At 29.2% G+C, this 19,984-nt stretch overlaps 2 protein-coding genes across 5 annotated transcripts; one reads left to right on the forward strand and one right to left on the reverse strand.

Annotated features, from left to right (window-relative positions):
* Positions 1–1,210: 1,210 nt before the first annotated feature.
* LOC105787685 (hypothetical protein) lies at positions 1,211–3,896 on the reverse strand. Its single transcript, XM_012614192.2, has 3 exons — positions 3,329–3,896; positions 3,095–3,252; positions 1,211–1,531 (listed from the first exon to the last, which is right to left on the reverse strand). The coding sequence occupies exons 1-3, from the start codon at positions 3,576–3,578 to the stop codon at positions 1,394–1,396; spliced, it is 546 nt and encodes a 181-aa protein (XP_012469646.2). The 5' UTR covers positions 3,579–3,896; the 3' UTR covers positions 1,211–1,393.
* An 8,450-nt stretch (positions 3,897–12,346) lies between these two features.
* Positions 12,347–14,986, forward strand: LOC105787686 (cyclin-D4-1). Of its 4 annotated transcripts, none has more exons than XM_012614194.2 (5): positions 12,347–12,597; positions 13,054–13,140; positions 13,510–13,828; positions 13,909–14,039; positions 14,592–14,986. In XM_012614194.2, exons 1-5 carry the CDS (start codon positions 12,352–12,354, stop codon positions 14,712–14,714), a joined length of 906 nt encoding a protein of 301 aa, XP_012469648.1. In that variant the 5' UTR covers positions 12,347–12,351; the 3' UTR covers positions 14,715–14,986. The 4 variants fall into 4 exon arrangements, with proteins under 4 accessions (XP_012469648.1, XP_012469650.1, XP_012469649.1 ...); XM_012614196.2 differs by having other exon boundaries at positions 13,909–14,027; XM_012614195.2 differs by having other exon boundaries at positions 13,912–14,039.
* The last annotated feature ends 4,998 nt before the right edge of the window (positions 14,987–19,984 follow it).

The following is a 19,984-nucleotide window of genomic DNA, read 5'->3' on the forward strand; positions in this document are numbered from 1 at the left end:
ATTTTAAAGCTTAAATTTTTGGGGTCGGGTCCTTTAGAATTCTAATATTTTAGAACTCAAATCATTTTTGGTTTGGATTAAACTCAAGTTCAATTAAATGGATCCGAACTATTAACATTCATAATTAGTTTTGGGTTGAATTGAATTTTAAGTCGAATTTACATGCTAAGTAGCAACTAAAGCAAGAACATTCCTCGCATTGATTGTATCTACATGAAAAATGTTTGTTTGCAAGGAAAATTAGACGGTCCCCTCCACTATTCTTTATTCAATTTGAGTCCTCCAAATTCTTTGAAAGCTCTACTTTGTAATATAGATGGAGGGCCCTTGTCAGAGGGTTTTCAAAGGAACTTCTACCTTAAGCCTCCTCATGGATAGAACAATCAATCATTTTATGGGGTTGATGATATAGCCTCACGTTTTCTCCTAAACATCATATTTAACGGGCTTACACAATTTGCTGAAGATATATTGAGAAAGAATCTTAATGACACCCATCAATTCATTATATCTCTAGCAAACCTCTCGTCTAGTCCATTTAGATCCACCCTAGTAATGCTTTAGGCTAACATCCGTCTTCCTATAACATTTATGCTCCCTTGCTCTAGCAATACTCCTTCAACACAAGGGCAAAGAGACACGATAACACTAACAACCTTACTCTGCCAAAACTCCTTTCCACAATCTCTTAAGAATTCCCAAATATAATGGCTCTTCGCACCTTTCTGTGAACCACCCTCATCCTAATGACTCTTTACACCCTTACGATGTGAACCGTTATAATAAATAACTCGTATTTTATATCGTAACAAAATCAAATCCCTATCAAATAATCATTTATGTTATTCAAATTCGAAGATATATATATATTCTCAATATGTTTAAAATTTTAATTATTAATCATATATCTATACAAATATTCCTTTTCCCTATGCAAGAAAAAGTTACTACTACTTTCAAAAAAAGTAACTACTTCATGATGGTGTTTTTTTTTTTCCCACACTTTTTATATATTTTTGCTTTTGGTCCTTCTACATTCTTGAATTTAACAACATGGAATTATGTATAACCTTAGATTGAGCATTGAACTTTGGAAAATTTTGAAATTCTAAGAATTTAAGATTATTATGTCTTATCATAGTATTGGTTAATTTAAGATTCAAGTATTAATTTCTAAAGTTTTCGAGTTTTTAACATTGAAATATAAAGATTATTAAAGAAAATTGATCATTACATATTATAATCTTCTAAATGTCCAAATGATTTTACATCTAACACAAGCTCTATCCATCTAGGAGAAAAAAAGAGATAATAACTTGATTATATATATATAGTTGTTTGCAATTTTATTGGGTGGGGGAAGAGAATGACAGCATGCAAATGGTACTGCATTTCAAATTCCAATCTCTGCAATGCTCTGCAAGGCTGGCCTCCATTGCCCACCACCGCCATGATGTCTGCCTATGTACCTACTGCCACCACCACCACCACCACCACCACTGGTTCCAACCCTATTAACTTCCTGCTCCACCTATGAAAAGATTCAAAAAAACACAACAACAAAGGACAAAAGCAATGGCACCCATAAGACAATGACAATTCCATGAAAAGTTTGTGTAATAAGTCAATTTTGAAACCATGTTTTTTCCATTACACTTGGATCCTATTCATTGACCTTATCCATTCATTTCGGAGTTTGGAATTTAAATTACGACCATAGGGAGAAGACAAGATATTGTTGGACCAAAATTCTTATGGGCAATTTATGTGTCTAATTAAGCTTTTGATGAAAGGCACACACGTGCACACATTCCCCAGTAAATGCATACAAACAAAGTATATGGTCATTTCATGTTAACAATATATTATTTTTAAAAAATTTCCACCCCACTAATAAAAAGGCTCTAGCTTTTTCATAAAGTATAACTTTCATAATCAATAAGAATATTGTCATTTGTCTCTTTATATATAAGTAGACATCATAAAATCTAGCATAAGCATGCATGATGAATGGTGATCATTGTTGTAATTTTCTTTTTCAAATACAAAGCTAACCCTAAATCATTCATTTCATATAATCTAAAACCATGCTGATCTTGTCAGAAATTTTTTAATAAATTGTAATTTTAACCATAATAAAATGTAATTTTAAAAGATTAAATCAAAATTTTATCATTTTTAGGGGGACAAAGTACAATTTTACCTTTACTAATTTAAAATTTTAAAAATTTTAAAAGGCCAAAATAAAAAATTTCCCTTTTTAGGCTGGTTTTGACTCATAGCTTATCTCAAACTCATAAATAAGAGAAAAATATGCTTCAGCGCATTTAAACCCATATCCTTCTACATTGACAATAATACTCATGACAATCGAACTAAGACTCAATCGATAAAAAAAAGAACTTTCTTTTTCTATATATTGACCAATGACTCATCTAACACTTCCAACATTAAAAAGGTAAAAGAAAAGGGTGCCAAATTCCACTAAGACAATTGGTTGAAGAAGAATTTCAACATGATATAAAAGTGTGTTAAATGTTAAATTAATTTGTTTTCAAAGAGCAAATATACCTTGAGAGATCTATCATTTAAACAAAGTTTCAGATTCTTCTTTTTTCTTTTTTTCAAATGATAACATTTTTTAACTTATCAAACCCACACACAGGAAGAGATAGAAAAAAGGCAAAAGAAATTAAACAGTAGTATACAAAATTACAAGCCCTTTTGCAGATGAATATTTTCCTTTCCCACTTTTTTTGTTATCTTCAAAACTTTTTTCAGAACCATAAAAGATTTACTTTTTTTTTTCTGCATCGAAATCATAAGCCTCTCTGCAAATGGCTACAAAATTCGAGACCCCAAATTAATAATATTCAGTTCAGTTTCTGACAATTTTTTCCTGGTAATTCACACATGAAACTTGTAAGATTAGTCCATTCTTATAAACATAGAAAAAGTATTGGATAATAGATTAAAAATTCATTGAATGAGGTATATATGGTACGTTAGGTTATTTTTTACTGACTTTTTATTGAAGTAAAGAGAGACTCGATGCAATGTTTTGAGGGTACGAGGTTTATCAAATTAAGTTTACCTTAACGCCACTGCAATTCCCAGATTCAGAACCAAGTTTAGTTCTTGGCAAATCCGTTCTCTTCTTCTTCAACTCCATTCCAAGCCCAAGTCCTCCATTTTCTTTCAACAATTTCCCCAATTTCACACACTTTTTTGCAGCAAATTCTTTCAAAACATCTGCCAATATAACAAAGCAAATAAGAAAAAATTCCATAGCAGACGTAAAGAGATCAAGTAATAGAATTTTTTTTACCTTCAAAGCTGACGAGCCTATAAACTTGACCGATCAACAGAGTATCATCAGGTTTCAACAGCTTAAGCTGTTTCACCGGCGTACCATTTTCATTCTTCATCGTCGGTGAAGTCACCACAAGGGCAACGTAATGACCTGGATTCGACCCCATGATTTCATTTGCACTAACCGACCAATAAATCCTCTCGATCTTGTTCCCTGGGTGTTGAATCACCACGGTGGCTGCTTCAGCTGCTTGACAGTTTCCCATATACGATATATATATATAAAAAATTCACAGTCAAAAACTTATAAAAAAGAAAAACGAAAACGTATTTGTGTTGACGTTAAAAAAGAACCCAAAGAGGAGTTTTACGCCATGAGAGAGAGAAGGGGGATGGCTTGAAGGAGAAACAATGGTGGTGGTGGTTGTTTAGGAAAATGATGGGAAATTAAAGGCAATGGTGAGTTGTGAGGGGTCTTTGGTAGCATATATATATATATATATATCTATGTATTATATCAGTAAGGGAATTGCAAAAGTACTGACGATGATGATGAAAACAAAGGGAAGAAGCGTAAATGCGAAAACAGTGGGGGAGTCTTGTAATCTTATACTTTTATAATATTTTTTGGGGGCAGATGTTGACCCAATTACATGTTTAGACAAAATGAAATTATGGTCTAATACGTTGAAAACAAAAGCAATGGGTGTTTGCCAACGACGATTTAGTCCGGAGTTTCGAGTTTTATCATGTATAAATTTATATTTTTGATTTTTTTAAGTTTATAATTTATGGGTATATTTTAATTTTTAATTTGTTATTTTTTGTATTAAGTTGATTGTAATTTTAATTGAATATACTTGTAAATTCCATTAAAAAAAATGCACGTTGCATTTACCAATAAAGGAGTTCAATATCCTTTAAATGTTTTTTTTAAATTCAAGTCTTATAAATAAAGAAAATAGCATAGGAGTGTTTTGCCTTTCGTTTAGGACCTAATTTGACTCGAATCCGGATTTTCATAGTATCTAATGTGACTATTGTATATTGAAGGGTATCGGTTCAAAATAAAAAAGTCTTTGTATAATTATGCTTTTGATCTTTCTATTATGCTCAAATTTGAAATTTAATTTTATACTATAAGTTAGTATAATTTAATCTTTTACTTCTATAAAATAATTAATTAATCCAAATAGTTAGTGTCGTTAATTATTCTGATAATATGGGTTTTCTTAAAACACCTATTCTAATACAAAACATTACGTCAAATTGTCAATGTTATGAGTTAGAAATATTTTTTTAAAAAGGGCTTAATACATTATTTGGTACCGAGTTTCATACTTTTTTTCTAATGGGTACTTGTATTTTTTGGTCTAATCTAGTACTTGTATTTGACAAATTTTATATATTTTGGTACCCAACGGTAATGATGTTAACTATTTAGTGTTTAATTCGAGTTTTAGGGTCAATTTGATGAAAGTTTATTGCTAATATTATTAGATTTGAAATTTTCATAATTTTGTTAATAGAATAAATTTAGTATTAATTGTAAATTTGTTTAATTTAATTTTCATCAAATCAACTCTAAAACTCAATTAAAACACAATAAAGTTAACACTGGTACATTTGAGTTTCAAAATATATAACTTTTGTCAAATATAAGTACTAGATTGGACAAAAAAACATAGCTACCCAATTAAAAAGTGTCAAATTCAAGTATCAAATTATGTATTAAACCTTTAAAAGATTCACGTTAGTATTTTAACTGAAATAATTAAAAAAATCACCTTTAAAAGTGTCAAATTCACGTGACAAATAATTAGCATGTTGTTATAGCAGATAAAATCTTGGCAGGCAAATGAGACTGTTATAGAGAGAGTTGGTCGTAAAAATATATCAACATTGAATACTCATTCATATAATAAGGATCATATACATGTACACACTTAATTCAATTTTAATTTAAATTACCATCGTCATAAAAATTAAAAATTTATATTATTTTTAATTTTTTAATAATATTATATATGAAACGTTATAAAATTTTTACTGATTTTTAATAATTTTATTTCCTATATTTTAATTAATATACACAATGAATGGGAGAGAAAAAATAGTTATATAATACGTGTCGGATTTTAAATAATTTCGTTTCTGGCCATCCATTTATGATTGTTATTAAATTTTTTTCCCCAGTAGGGCGCAAATGCAATACAAAGGGGAGACGTGTTAAAGGTGCAAAAGCCACCTGGGCAACCTCTAACAGAAGTGGGGATATTGCATTATTACTTTACCAATTGAATGAGAATTATCGTCAGCTGATGCAATAACCGTCCTTGCTTTGCCTTGCTGCTGTTTTAAATGGGAATGGACCAAGCCATTGGTCCCACTTTCACACACAAGCCCTAAGCCTATATGACTATTGGCTAATGAGTAATGATTCATGGACTGACTAGTAAGAAATTTGAGGGTACGAACTTTATCTTTGGTTTAGGAGTTTGATCTATCTGAATTTTAGATTTAGTCAACGCCTATTGTCAGGTGTGAAGTTAGAAAATCTTTTTAGGAGAGTTGAGATTAAATTACATATTTTTATGAGAGTTGAAATATAAATTTTATTCTTGTATTAGTTTATATCTTTATGGTTTTCAAAAGGATTAAAATAAAATTCTAAAATACTCAAAAGACCAATCTATAAATTTGAGAGTAAAAGTTAGAACTTTTACCAACTTCCGTCACTTCGCCTTGACTATTAAACAACAAACTTTTTGCCGACAAAATTATGAAGTTTTAGAAAAATATGTTTATTATAAAGATTTTACCTTATTACTATTCCATAGGTCTCTATTAACATTGGTGGCGAGGGCTGGAAGGGGCCTTGACTCCCTTAAAATAAAATAAAAATTCATTTAAGCCGGTTGCTTGAAATGGTAGAATTGTAATTTAATTTCGAACCCTAAAAAGATTTTTTGACTTCGGTGTTTTTTATGGGCTTTGCATGATTTTTAATAAGTAATGATGATGAGGCATGAAAACATAATTGTTTTGGAATATTTGGATACAATTAGTGATACATTGAATCATTGATAAAAATAATCATTTGATGATAAATTGATTAATTAGTACCATGATTTGTTGGCATATATACATAAAGTAAATCTATGCATTATGGTTATATATTTTTATTAATAAGGAAACACATGTAATTATTATATATATATATATATATATATATATACTGCAATTTATTAAATACTATTATCTTCTTAAAGATATTTAGCATTTTAGTTCTTAAAGTGGAATAAGAGAAAATAAATTAATTACACTAATCTTGGCTTGTGAAAAAATGGAAAATTACTTTTTTAAGAAATTATTTGATTCTAAAATTTAGATTTTATATATAAAATTAACAAGTCATGAAATACATAAAGTAATATTTAAATATAGAAATTTCTTTTAAAACAACTGAAATATGTATCTTTTTTTGTTATACCTTCCTTATATCGTTTTTTGTCGAACTGTCCGTTTATAATTAAAAGAAAACTCGACAAAACTCGATCTTGTAGCCTTGCTAAGAGATTAGCCTCAACCTTGCGTTGCCAAAGTATCACATCACATAAAGAGGCTCGCACAATCCCAAAAGGATGTATAAGGAAGAATTCCTACCATTATTTGTCAATCCATCGCCCTCAAGCTTGATGATACCTATCTGATCATTTTATAGTCCTTTCATGTCGATTCCAACAATACCCGTAAGCTGACAATTTGTCATTCTACAAAGTGCTTTGAGGATTTGGATTAGAGGTGTCCATGGGCCGGGCAGCCCGCCCGAAATATGGGAGGGTTTGGGTAAAAATATAGGCCTGAAATATGGGTTTGGGCAAAAAATGAGGCCCGTTTAGAAAAGTGGGCCGGGCCTCGGGCAAAATTTTTTTGGCCCGGCCCGGCCCGAAAATATATTAAATATATATATTTTTTATTTTTAAAATATACTAGTTTTAGTTTTATTTTAAGTTTTAAGTTACAAAATGTTATATTTTGTTACAACAATTAATACAATTAACAATTAATAATTTGATATAATTTGATAATTTTACTAACAATTAATACAATTAACAATTAATAATTTTACTAACAAAATGTTAGTAACAATTAATAATTAATAATTTGATATAATTTGATAATTTTAGTAACAATTAATACAATTAAAATTAATAATTTTACTAACAAAATGTTAGATTTTACAAAATGTTGACTGGTACAAAAAAATATATATTTTGATACAATTTTAATAACAATTAATTTTAATAACAATTAGTTTTAATTTTAATAAAAATATAATTTTGATTTTAATTAAAAAACAGGCCAGGCCGGGCCAGACCCGGGCCTAGAAAGCGGGATGAAAATTTTTTTGGGCTCGACCCGACCCATGCACACCTCTAATTTAGACCCCATGCCAAATTAGCCTCCTTGTATAAATATCCCATCATTACTTCAACTTCCTGTACTGTATAACTTAATTATTATAATATTTTTAATCAGTTATACAATTAAATAAATTTATTACCAAACATATTAAAAACATGTTTTGGGCAAATTATTTTTGAATCTTGGGCTCCGTTTCTTTCACTAAAAATGGCTTTGGGAAAATGATTTTAGAAAATAACTTATTTATTTTTGGAAAACTAATATTTTCTAGTGTTTGGATGAACTTGTGTAAAATATTTTCATTGTTTGGTAGATTTCTTAAAATATTTCATAAAATTGTTTTCAATAAAACAAACATATATTTGAGATTTATGATAAGTAGTGAATTGATTACAAAGTGATGTTAAGGTGAAATTATAGTAAATAGTGAATCTTCATGATGTTAAGGATTAAATTGTAAACTTTGTGAAATTTATAATTGAAACAAGAGAAGTGATATGCATGAAAATTTTGTTATTAAAATAACATATTATAATAAATTGTTTGATTAAAGTGCTTATATGGTGAAAAATAAATTACATGGAAATATGAACTAAATTTAAAATGTATAAAAGTTTTAGTGTGAAACAATTTAATAAGCGAATAAGGAAATTATGATAAAAGTTTAATGAATGTGTTATGAGATGATGAAATATGCATAAAGTATTGTAAATGTGAAATTGTGGAAAAATATGGAATTTTTATGATGATAAGGACTAAATTGTTAAACTTGAGAAAATATGTGGACAAAATGATAGAAGCAAAATACATAGAAATTTGATATGTGAAACAAGATATTGAGATAAATTATGTGATTAAAGTGTAACAAGAAAGAAATTTGATTTAATATGATTAATTAGTGAATATTAAACTTTTATGACAAAAAAGGACTAAATTGAAAAGTTATGAAATTTTATAAGAAAATATTTGATAAGTGAAGAATGTCGTAGAGAATGTAATATCTCAGTACTTTGACCTGATGCTCGAGTCGAGTATGGAAGTTTTACAGTGAATAAAGGGATAATTTTACGGTGTTTGGAAAACCTTTTAAGTTGACCATTCTATTTTATATGAAATAAATATAAAAAAAATTAAACATATTTTCCGTAAAAACTTTTACATTTATTTACATTATTTTCACCTTATTTAAGAACTTTAAATGTTTTACCTTCTCAAACTCTTCCCTTTTGGGAATTAAATCTTTAATGATTCTTACACCATAATAAGTTAAACCTTTTAACTTTCTTCTCTCATTCTCTTTTAAATTGAAAATTTGAAATTGTGAATTTTACCAACTAATTATTTTAGTTGCTAATAACATTATTCCATCATTTTCTTACACCTTTAAATTTTCTTCAAATATATGATTTGATCCGATAAAAGTATTATCAAAGTTCAGGTTTGTTTTTGACATTTTTGGGACCTTAGGCGAAACAATAAATTGGGTCTCTTTTAAAAAAATTTATAAAATGTATTACAATAAAGTTGAAATTTTTTTGGGACCCTAAGAGATGAAGCATTTATGGTGACAAATTGAAAGCTCTAGGCATTTAATAAATTTATTTTAGTCTGAAATTTTTTTCTCATATTAAAAGGTGAAAAAATATTTTTTTGGGACTCCTTCCAGTCTTGGACCCTCGGCGGCTATACTCTCAAATAACCTCCAAAGTCAAGCCGGTTAAAGTCTTTATACTAAAATTCGAATTGCAACTTACGTAATTTACTCGATTGGTTCGATTTAATTCAAATAATCATCAAAATTAGTTGGGGGTGAAAAGTGAATTGTTTTCTGGAAGGTAGAAGGCCACTCCAAATTCAAGTAGCTGCCCACCGGTCCGATTAGCCGCCGTCGCATAAAAAATTAATGGCCAATGCACCGCCGCCACCTCTCCTCCATTAAAACTATTATACGTTTTCAAAGACAAATCACGTGAGTGAGATTGACTATACAAACACTAAGCTATTTTATATTCGTCAACTTCCATACAATTAGATGCGAAATTCTTCATTTTTTTCTTTAAGCTGGAGTTACTAACTTTGTAATATATATATATATATACAATTATTATTAGTGATTAAGTGATATTATATATATTATTTAAATTTTTTATTAAGTTAGTGTTGATAGTTTTTTTTTTTATACTTTTCAGGTTCATTTTATAATTTATGTTCAAGATTTGTGGTTGTCCTTTTTAACAATGTAATCTCATTTGAATTCTGTTCTCTTTTTGAGAGTGTAATATGCCTTGCTACTGCACCCATAGTAAGTTAGAGTTATTAGTTAACTTGAAATCAATTCAGTTAGAATGATTTTAGTTAGAAAAATAATAGAGATAACCAAGTTAATTTTATACTTAGTTGAGTAAAGGGTGGATAGATAATTTAAGGGTAAATATATATTTTGACACTTGAACTTGACTTCAAGGTTCAAATTGATACCTAAAGTCTTTTTTTTTTTGTTCCAATTAGGTACTTGAACTTGGCTTTAAAGTTCAATTTGATACCTAAAGTTTATTTGGTCTAATTAGGTATCTGAACTTGGCTTTTTGGTCCAAATTAGCATTTATAGTAAATGACTTGGTTTGAACTATGAAACCAAGTTCAGGTACTAATTTGAACTAAAAGTCAAGTTCATGTACCTAATTGGATTAAAAAGAGTTAGGTACCAATTTGAACCTTGAAGCCAAGTTCAGGTGCAAAAATGTATATTTACCCATAATTTAATAATTGTTAAATATTTTGTAACAAAATTCACAAAGAGTTAAATACTCTTTGGTATTATTATTTATATATATTGAGAAGAAAATGTAAGGGCCTCAAATTGTTAAACTTAGGCCTACCAGAAAAAAAGTAGTCCATTATTTTCAGGCCCAAACTGAACCTCCTACATATCTTAATTCATTCAATCATCTTTTCAAATATTTGTTGGGTTAATTACACCCAAAGTCTTCAACTATGGCTCAAATTTTAAATTAGTATTTAAATTTTAAAATGTTTTAATTGAATCTTAAAATATCATAATTGTATCAATTAAGTATTTCTACCAACCTAGCCATCAATGTGAGGGTTGAATGTTATCTCGAATATGATAATGAGCATATGTAAAATATGTGGATCAAAATTAAACACATTTGTACCTTCTAAATTTTATTAATATTTTTTTCTTTTAGACACCGGATCAAAATTATCCTTGCAATAGGTATTCATATATTAAAAATTGATCCATGTATTTCGAGAACTCAATGAAAACATTTTAGAGTTCATGAATTAAATTAAAATCTAGTTCCTAGTTTAGAGATACCGAGTGCAACTAAATCATTTTATTTAACTATGTTTTAATCTTAAACTAATAAGGTTGGCTTTAAGTGTCGTCAAGATTTAACTTTGAAAACCAGTTTGGAGAGGGTTTATGTAAGAGTATTCGAGAGTTGATTTTTTTTTAATAATCTTATTATAAGTTTTGATCATATCTGTTCTTTGTGACATAATGTCTAGAACTACCCACACCCTCTCCCTAACCCATAAATAAGAGGATAATGCACTTCAGCGCACTTGAAACCATGTCCCTATTCATTGGCAACAATGCCTATACCAATCGACTATTCGAGAGTTGATCTTGGACGAATGATTTTGCTTTAAGGGTTTTCTAAACTTGATAAAAAAAAGTTTTATCTTCTTTGTATTGATGGAAAGGGATTTTATAAGAGAGTTTTGATCTAAAAGTCTTTGAGAGTTTTGATATTAGATTAATGATTCTACTTCAAAAGTTATCTAAACTTGATATTGAAAATGGGTCTATCAATTGGACAAAATCAGAGAGTAACTTTTTCAAAATTGATGCGACTTAATTTTGAAAATGAATAATAGTAATTTAAATCTTTCCTCTGCTTTGAAACTGAGAAAAAGAACAATAATTGGTCTGATAAAAGATTAGATAATGTCAAAGAACTACACATGAAAAGGATGTTGCACTGATGTATCTCATACATCTATAGCTACTGATGTGAAATCACTAATGAGATAAAACAAAACAGTGAAAGTAATTAATCATAAAAGTATTATGAAAGTTTTTTTATTAAGAATTAAATTATATTTTATCTCATTTATTAAAAATAGAGAGAACTAAAAGTAAATTAATCTTTTATTAAAAATTTCATTTATTTATGTTGTTTAAAACCGATCCTTGTATGTCAGAATGAGGTATATATAGCACACTACATGTTGCTGTATGGTAATTCTAGTAGACATGTCAGTTTTTAATAGTACAAATGAATGAAATTTTAACAAAAAAAGGATCAATTTACTCTTTAATCTAATGACTAATTTACCAATTATTTAGTAAAAAGGATAGAATATAATTTAACTCTAGTAGAAGATACTCCATGGTACTTTTAGCTGAATGTCTTCCAAATATTCCAGGACCCAACCCATTGTCCCTACTCTTTTTGTATCAACTCCACAACGAAGTTTCATGCACAATTCTCCTACAGGTCCCCCCTACATCCCTCCTTTATCACCATATATATATATAGGCTCTTGTGTTGATTCAGCTCCACCAACAAAAGAAACCCAATGGCAGTGTCCCTAAGCTTGTACTGCAATGAAGCACCAAATGAGATTGTTGTCTCCTGCGAAGCTTGTGGTGATGATGATGATGATAATGAAAGTGATCACTGCTCAGTCGACTACGACGACGATTTATTGATTAATTTGTTTGAGACCGAGGTCGATCAGATGCTGGAATCCAAGGTTGTTTCATCAAGATTTCATCATAGTATTGTTACTGCTCGTAAAGATGCTATCCAATGGATGTTAAAGGTACTACGTAAACCCTGTTTTTTTTTTCTTTGTTAGATCCGGTAAAAGTATCATGGAGATACTTGTATTAGGAGACAGATTACATTTTTTTCCCTCAATTAAAAAATGAGCAAATTAGTCCCATAGATCAAAGAATAAACTAATCTTTCTTTTAAAAGTTTCACCGATTTCTATAGTTAAAAACCGGTCTATGTATGTCGGCATAAACTTCACGTGGCACGTCATTTGTAACTGTCTAGTTATTCTGTCAACTATATCAAATTTTAACAGTAGAAATAGATGAAACTTTTAAAAGAAAAGACCAATTTACTCTTTAATCTAACATAAAAATATTAATTTACTTATTTTCTGAATAGAAGAGAGACAAAATGTAATCTGACTCCTGATATAGGAACTTTCATGGTATTTTTACCTTAGAATTGTGATGTTATTGTTAATGTTTCAAACAAATTTCAGGTTCACTGTTTCTACAGGTTTAGGCCTGAAACTGCTTATCTTTCAATTAATTACATGGATCGATTCCTATCAGCTCGACCTTTGCCGGTATATATATTGTTTACTTCAATTGGATTTTAGAAGATTTAGAATGGTTATTTTTTAGGTAAAATTGCTATATAGGTCCTTGTACTATAGAGCAGTGTGTATTTTGGTTTTTATACTTTTAGAAAGAGCACAAAAGTCCTTGTACAATATTTTTGAAAAAAATTAATTATACCATCTAAAAGTTAATGCTTGATTCCACTACAGCATAATCCTATAAGGATATTTTTACTCATTTTTAAAATACATGAACCAAAATGTACTTTGCAGACAAGGACAGTACTTTTACCTATTTTTAATCTCACTGATTTTTTTTTTTTGATGAAGCACTAATTTGGTTGATTTTGTTTTTGAAAATTCATGTCAATTTAGCAAGGGAAAGGTTGGCCAATGCAGCTTTTATCAGTATCATGCCTTTCACTAGCAGCAAAAATGGAGGAAACAACTGTTCCTTTTCTCCTAGACTTGCAAATAATGAAACCCAGATTCTTGTTTAAGCCCAAAACAGTCCAAAGAATGGAGGTTTTAGTCATGCAAACCTTGAATTGGCGATTGCGTATCATTACACCTTTCGATTTTGTACATTGTTTCATTGCCAGGATTTCGTCATGTTTTAGTGATTCCCACCAACCAAACAGGCTTTGTCACCTGTTTTCTTTAGCGTCTGATCTCATTATTAATACATGTATAGGTAAATAAATTCCTTGCTAGCTTAAAAGAAGAAAAAAAAATCTGTTTTGTTTCCTAATTTCTTGTTTCTGATAATTTTAGCAGCTATTGATTCATTGGATTATCCTCCATCAGCAATTGCTGCAGCTGTGGCACTATGGATCACTAATCACAGTGTTGATGAACAGAATTTGGGGCACTTGCACAATGGAGTGAACCAAGTAATTAACACTGTAAGACCTAATTCAAATATATGTATGTATGTGTTGAGGGAACTATTTCGAGAGAAAATTTCAAAATATTATCGGTTAGGCAGCCGGCTAGTCCTCCAATAATTGAAGGTATTGTTCTCAATGAGGGTTTTGTCTCTTATACTCTACTAAGAGCTGGTGTGCCGCAAGAGGCTGCTCGGTGGGGTTGGTTTACATTGCAGGGAACGATTCAATTGGTGGTGGACTTGCAAGATTTTGTGAACCAAGATCATTGGGCAGTCACTTACGGCACACTAGCTCTCAACAAAGTATGGGAGACAAAACCCATCTACGCCGCCAAGAACGCCTCAATTGGTGGATCTACAAGATTCTGTGAACCAAACCTATCGGACAGCCGCTCACAGCATGTTGGCTCTTGACAAAATATGGAAAACAAAACTCTCATCAAGAGATTATTTGACATTATTAGGAGATTAATTGGTTACTTGACGGACGACATTTTATAGATTTCTCACAAATGAATCTACCCACTGTTTATAGATTAATGATAATTTTTTATACAATGGAATGCAGGGAATGGTGAAAAAGATTTACAAGGTTATTGAAGGGAAAAGGTCTAGTTTGAAGCTAATGCCTCAAAGTCCCACATGTGTGCTTGAAGCTGCTCTGCTTTGCAAGGAAATTGCTAAATACTGATGAAGATTTGCCATTTGCAAAATAAGTGCTGAGAGAGCTGGGAATTATAGTGTTTGAGCTTTTTTTTTTTTGATAAAGGAGAAAACAAACAAAAAGAAGTTTTGGTTTGTAATTGTGTGCAATTCTTTTTCTTTCTTTTCTTTTTTCTTTTGGGTGTATTTTTACTATGGGTAATTGATATTGTTTAAGGAGGATGTTTTTTTAATTATTAGTATTGTTTTTTTTAAATAGATACTCATTAAAAATATATAAAATTTTTGAGTGTTTTTTCATATCTCCTCTTAGGTGGGTTAATTCTGTGTATTTATATAATACGGTCACTATTCATAGATGTGACATACTAGATAGGTTTCCATGCATAATGACACATACCCTAGCTTAGGGTTAACATGTGGATACTTAAAGTGAGTTTGCACAATGTGTAGGTGAACCCATATTACGCGTCCTCCTCTAGTGTTCATCCATGTACAAGCACTATGCATGTGCGAACCCATACAGAATACAGATCAAGACACGATAAATTAACGGGTTAGTGGGTTGATAATAATTAGTATCATAACAGAAATTCTATTATAAGAGTCAACAAATAATATGTAGGTTGCTTTAAAGAAAAATAACTTGTAACTTTTAATCAACATTTTGTAAAATTTCAATGAATACAAAATAGTATCTATCTACCCATATGAAAATGTTTAGATTACGAGAGTAATGTACGACAAATAATGCTAATTGCAATGTCAAAATTGTACAATTTGATTAATTATTCCTATAGAAGGCAATAATTACACTTGAAAATGGTGGTCAAATAATTAGTCGGATAACTATTAGAATTTGAAGCATATCTTAATTCCTTAATCAATTCTTTTATCTATAAATAATAAATGAATTTAATCTCAATTCTAATTTCATTGTTTTCAGTTTCATAATTTTTTAATTTTAAAATCTCAATTTATGAAAAATATAAATATTAAATTCATTAAATTAAATTTTGTTATTTCGATAATTTTATGTCAACTTGTTATTTTCATAAATAACACTCACAAAATGCCACATTATTTTAGTTAATTTGTTTAATGGCTATCGTTTAAGTAAATATTAAAAATTCCAAATCCGAAAAGTATAAAGATTAAAATAATCATATCGGATAGCTTAAGCTATATCCAAAATTTACCCATAGTACATGACTAATAGCATAATTTGACCTAACAAATTTAAACTATAGTCAAGAATAAAATTTCAAATTTTAAAAGATATAGAGATTAAAATTGACTAATTTAAAACCAAATTTTACAATAATTCCTATTATCAATTATGATTTATTTTATATAAAAATCAATAAACATAATCAGATTAATAACGAATTTATTTATGTACATCAAACTTTCAATTCAATCCTATTATATAATTATAATAAAATATATAATAATTCGATTCGAAATCTGATCTGTGATTTAAATAGCCCCAAATATTCGATTTGAAAGGGGCTTCTTTCTCTCATATCCTAGACCAAAACACTTTTCCCTTTTTTTCTTCACTACCGTTGATACTCTTTATCAACAAATCATGTGGAATTTGTGGCAACAAAAAAAGGATAGGAAGGATCATGGATACAAAAAAATTAAAGTAAAAGAAAAGCTGTCTTTTTGTTTTAAATTTTGTTTTTTCTATGGTTTGGTTTGGTCTTAAGTGATCAATTCTCACGAGCAGACTCATACTTTGTGAAGAAATATGATGTGATAAAGGAAGCTTCTCTTTGCTTACTTGTTATTTCATGAGCCACCAATCACCATCACAACCAAAAGTGTGTTGAGTAGGGTTGAGTTGTTTTTGAGTTAAATTTGTTTTTTTCTTTTAAGGATTGTTAGTGCAGGAAGTGATAGCAGAAGTTTAGGGTGATTTTCCGTAAAAGTATCATAGAAGCTCTTGTATTACGAGTTAGAATGCATTTGTTCTCTTTACTCAAACAATGGGTAAATTAGTCTTTTTATGTTAAATCAAAGAGTAAATCGGTATTTTCTATTAAAAATTTCATCTGTTTTTACTATAAAAACTGGGGTGGTTGATGTACAAAGACTAATTTTTAACAGTAGAAATAGATGACATTTTTAACAGAAGGACTAAATTACTGATTGATTTGACGTACAAATATTAATTTGCCCATTTTTTATTAGATGGTGCAAAATGCAATCCAACCCTTAATATAAGAGCCTTCATGATAACTTTTACCAATAATTTGCGTCTGATGATGTTAAAAACCACTTAATCTTTTTAGGATTGAGGTTTCTTTTAATGTTGGTACTCTAATAAGTAAGTTAAAGAGTGAGTTCTGGAACCTTGTAGAATGCTATAGGATGTGAATTAATGGGGCTTGGCTTTCATTTGATCTTAGGCCTAAAGAGTTAATCACTGGAGTGAGCAATTTTGTTCTAAGCTTCATTGGATCTCGTTTCTTGATTTTCAAATTACTAAATAATCTCTTAATTGATCTCGAACTTCCTTCTTATTACCATACACACAAGTAATCTAAAATGAGACACATAAAGCAATATGTCATTTTTATTAAAAGAGATTGGGGTGAGCAAAGGTCCAAATGTGCCCACCACATTGCAAAATCCCCATTTCCCAACTCAATTACACATAAAATTTAAGGACTTCCTAGTTTCCATTAAAAAAACCCCTTAAATTGGTTTTATATTGCTAGATCAAGTGTTCCAACTTAAAGCCTTCATTCTCTACCTCAATTGTCCAAAGCAACTTCTTTAGAATCCTTATCCTTATCAGTATCACTTGAGTCTCTATTTCTTTTTATTACTTTTATTTTTAGGAATTTTTTTTTCAATTGTTAACAATATTAAAAGTATTTTATTAAATTCCTTGTTTTGATATTTTAAAATTAAAAAAACCTCACATGTTAGTATAATGAATATATGATACTGCAATGAGCTTAATTTCAACAAAAAAATTAGTGAGGTCACTAGGCTTGCATTTTAAAATAAAATATGGTGAGATTAAATATTTTAAAATAAAATGGAGTGACTAAATTTTAAATGTATAAAGAAAATAAAAATTGGAAGGATACTTTAACATGTTTGTTTCCTTTGTCAAATTTTTTATTTAAATTTAGTTTTTAAGATTAATATTTTTAATTTTAGATTTTCAAATAGACAAATCTATTCACTTGCTATAACCAAGCTTAATATTGTAACTTTGTTTAGACAATAGCAAAGAATATTGGATGAGTGATTGTAACATTTAGGGTTCATTATTGGGTTGCGATTATCCAATATTATAAGGGTAGATTGGGCTTTAGCCAATATATAATCTGAATTGGTATTTGAACTTTGTTAACAAGACTTGGTAGAGTAAGATTGTTATTTGAATTTTGTTATCAAATATTGTGCATCGATTTATCTCTTAGCCTTACCCTCTTCTTGAATTTGTTAGCTACATTCTCTTGTTCTAAGTTGTATTGTAACCTTGGTTAGGACAACAAATTGAAATAACTAGTAAACCGGTTCCTTTTCAAATCTACGATTATAAATAATATCAACTGGATCACAAATGAAGTGACAAAATACTTATATTTAACTCTTGAATTAACATCAATCTTAAGTTTAATCATCGAACAACTCCTATTTAAAACTATCAACAAACATAAATAAAATCATAAAATTTGAGATTTGTGAACAACCCTAAACTACCTAGCATTTAATACCCTAGGTTGTAAAATAATTCAAAACTTACTAATTTTTTTAACAATCTAATTATAGATTCTGATCATATCTACTCTTTTTGGCACAATATCTGTAACTACCCATAACCCCTCCCCAACTCATAAATTTAGAGGATAATGCACTTCAATGCACTTAAACTCACGTTCTCCTATATTGACAACAATACTCATACCAATCGAGTTAAGACTCAATCGACCAAAATGTACTAGTTATAGGATCATAATTTAGAAATCCAATCCACAAAAACATTCTTCCAAAGCTATTGGGATATTATTAAGATCCCCAAATAGTAAAAGGTGGTCCACCACAAAAACTTTAAAATACCCAATTTTTTTTAACAATCCCACCAATTATTTTGACATTTTAAACCTTCATTCTCTATTCTAACACCTCCACCACTCCCCCCAACAAAACAAACCTTCGCTATTTTCGCATCGCCACAATGAACCAGATTTCTTTTTAAATCTCACTAAATGAAGTCCCATTCTTTAATTTTTCATTAACACAATTTCTTTAACATTTTCTTTCTTGGAACCTGACTTTTGCTCCCTGTTTCAGACATTATCGGTTAGGTTTTTCTCCTACAATTTCTTTGTCTTTTTTTCTTTCTTTTTTTTGTTGCATATAAATATTTAATTATTAGTATCATCCAAAAACTAACTTTGGGGTGTATATGAATGTATATATATATATATATATTCTACTGTGTTAATAGAGTCTTTCGCCTGAGAGTTCTGTAATATAAAAAAGAAGGATCCCCATCTGGGTCTCCATTCTCAGCTGGTGATTCTTCAATTTCCTTCATTATTATTATTTTTCTTTTCCAGGTGCCACTTTCTCTCTACATTTATATTGGATCTTTTTTTTTTGGTATAATGATAAATTTAGCTTTTAATATTTATATTTTTTGTCAAATTGGCCTTATTCTTTTTTTAGTTAAATTTCACACTCAAATTTTTTAAAAAAGGAGTCTAATTTAGTCATCATCCTTTAAAAAAGAGTTGAATTGTTTTGTTTAAGGAAATATGTATTAAACCGTTAAATTTTTAAACATAATAGCCTACATGATAATTTACTTGTTTAATACTAATTTTCTTGAACTTTTAATATATTTTTGATTTTTTAAATTTCTTTTAAAATTTTAACTTTTTTATTAGTATTGCATATAAGATAAATAGTATAATATCAAAATGAAGTTCGACTATAGGTAAGGGTGTAACTAGAAAGGGGCAAGCAGTAGCCTTGCCCCTTTAGCTAAGTGATATATTATTAATTTTAGTCATTTATAGTTATAAAGCATTTATATTAGCTGTTTTTAAACAATTTTTTTTTTACCTTTGGCCCAATGGAGAAATTAGAAATTCTTTAGAGGGGGCCGAAATTAAATTGTAATTTTTACGATAGCAAAAATGTAATTTCAACATTTTAATAGGCTATATCTTTATAATTTTTAAAGGATTAAATCAAATTCTTATATTTTTAGGAGGGGGCAAAGTGCAATTTAACCTTTACTAATTTAAATGTTTAAAAATTTTA

Source organism: Gossypium raimondii, chromosome 2 (assembly GCF_025698545.1).
Source record: "Gossypium raimondii isolate GPD5lz chromosome 2, ASM2569854v1, whole genome shotgun sequence".
Taxonomy (NCBI): Eukaryota; Viridiplantae; Streptophyta; class Magnoliopsida; order Malvales; family Malvaceae; genus Gossypium; species Gossypium raimondii.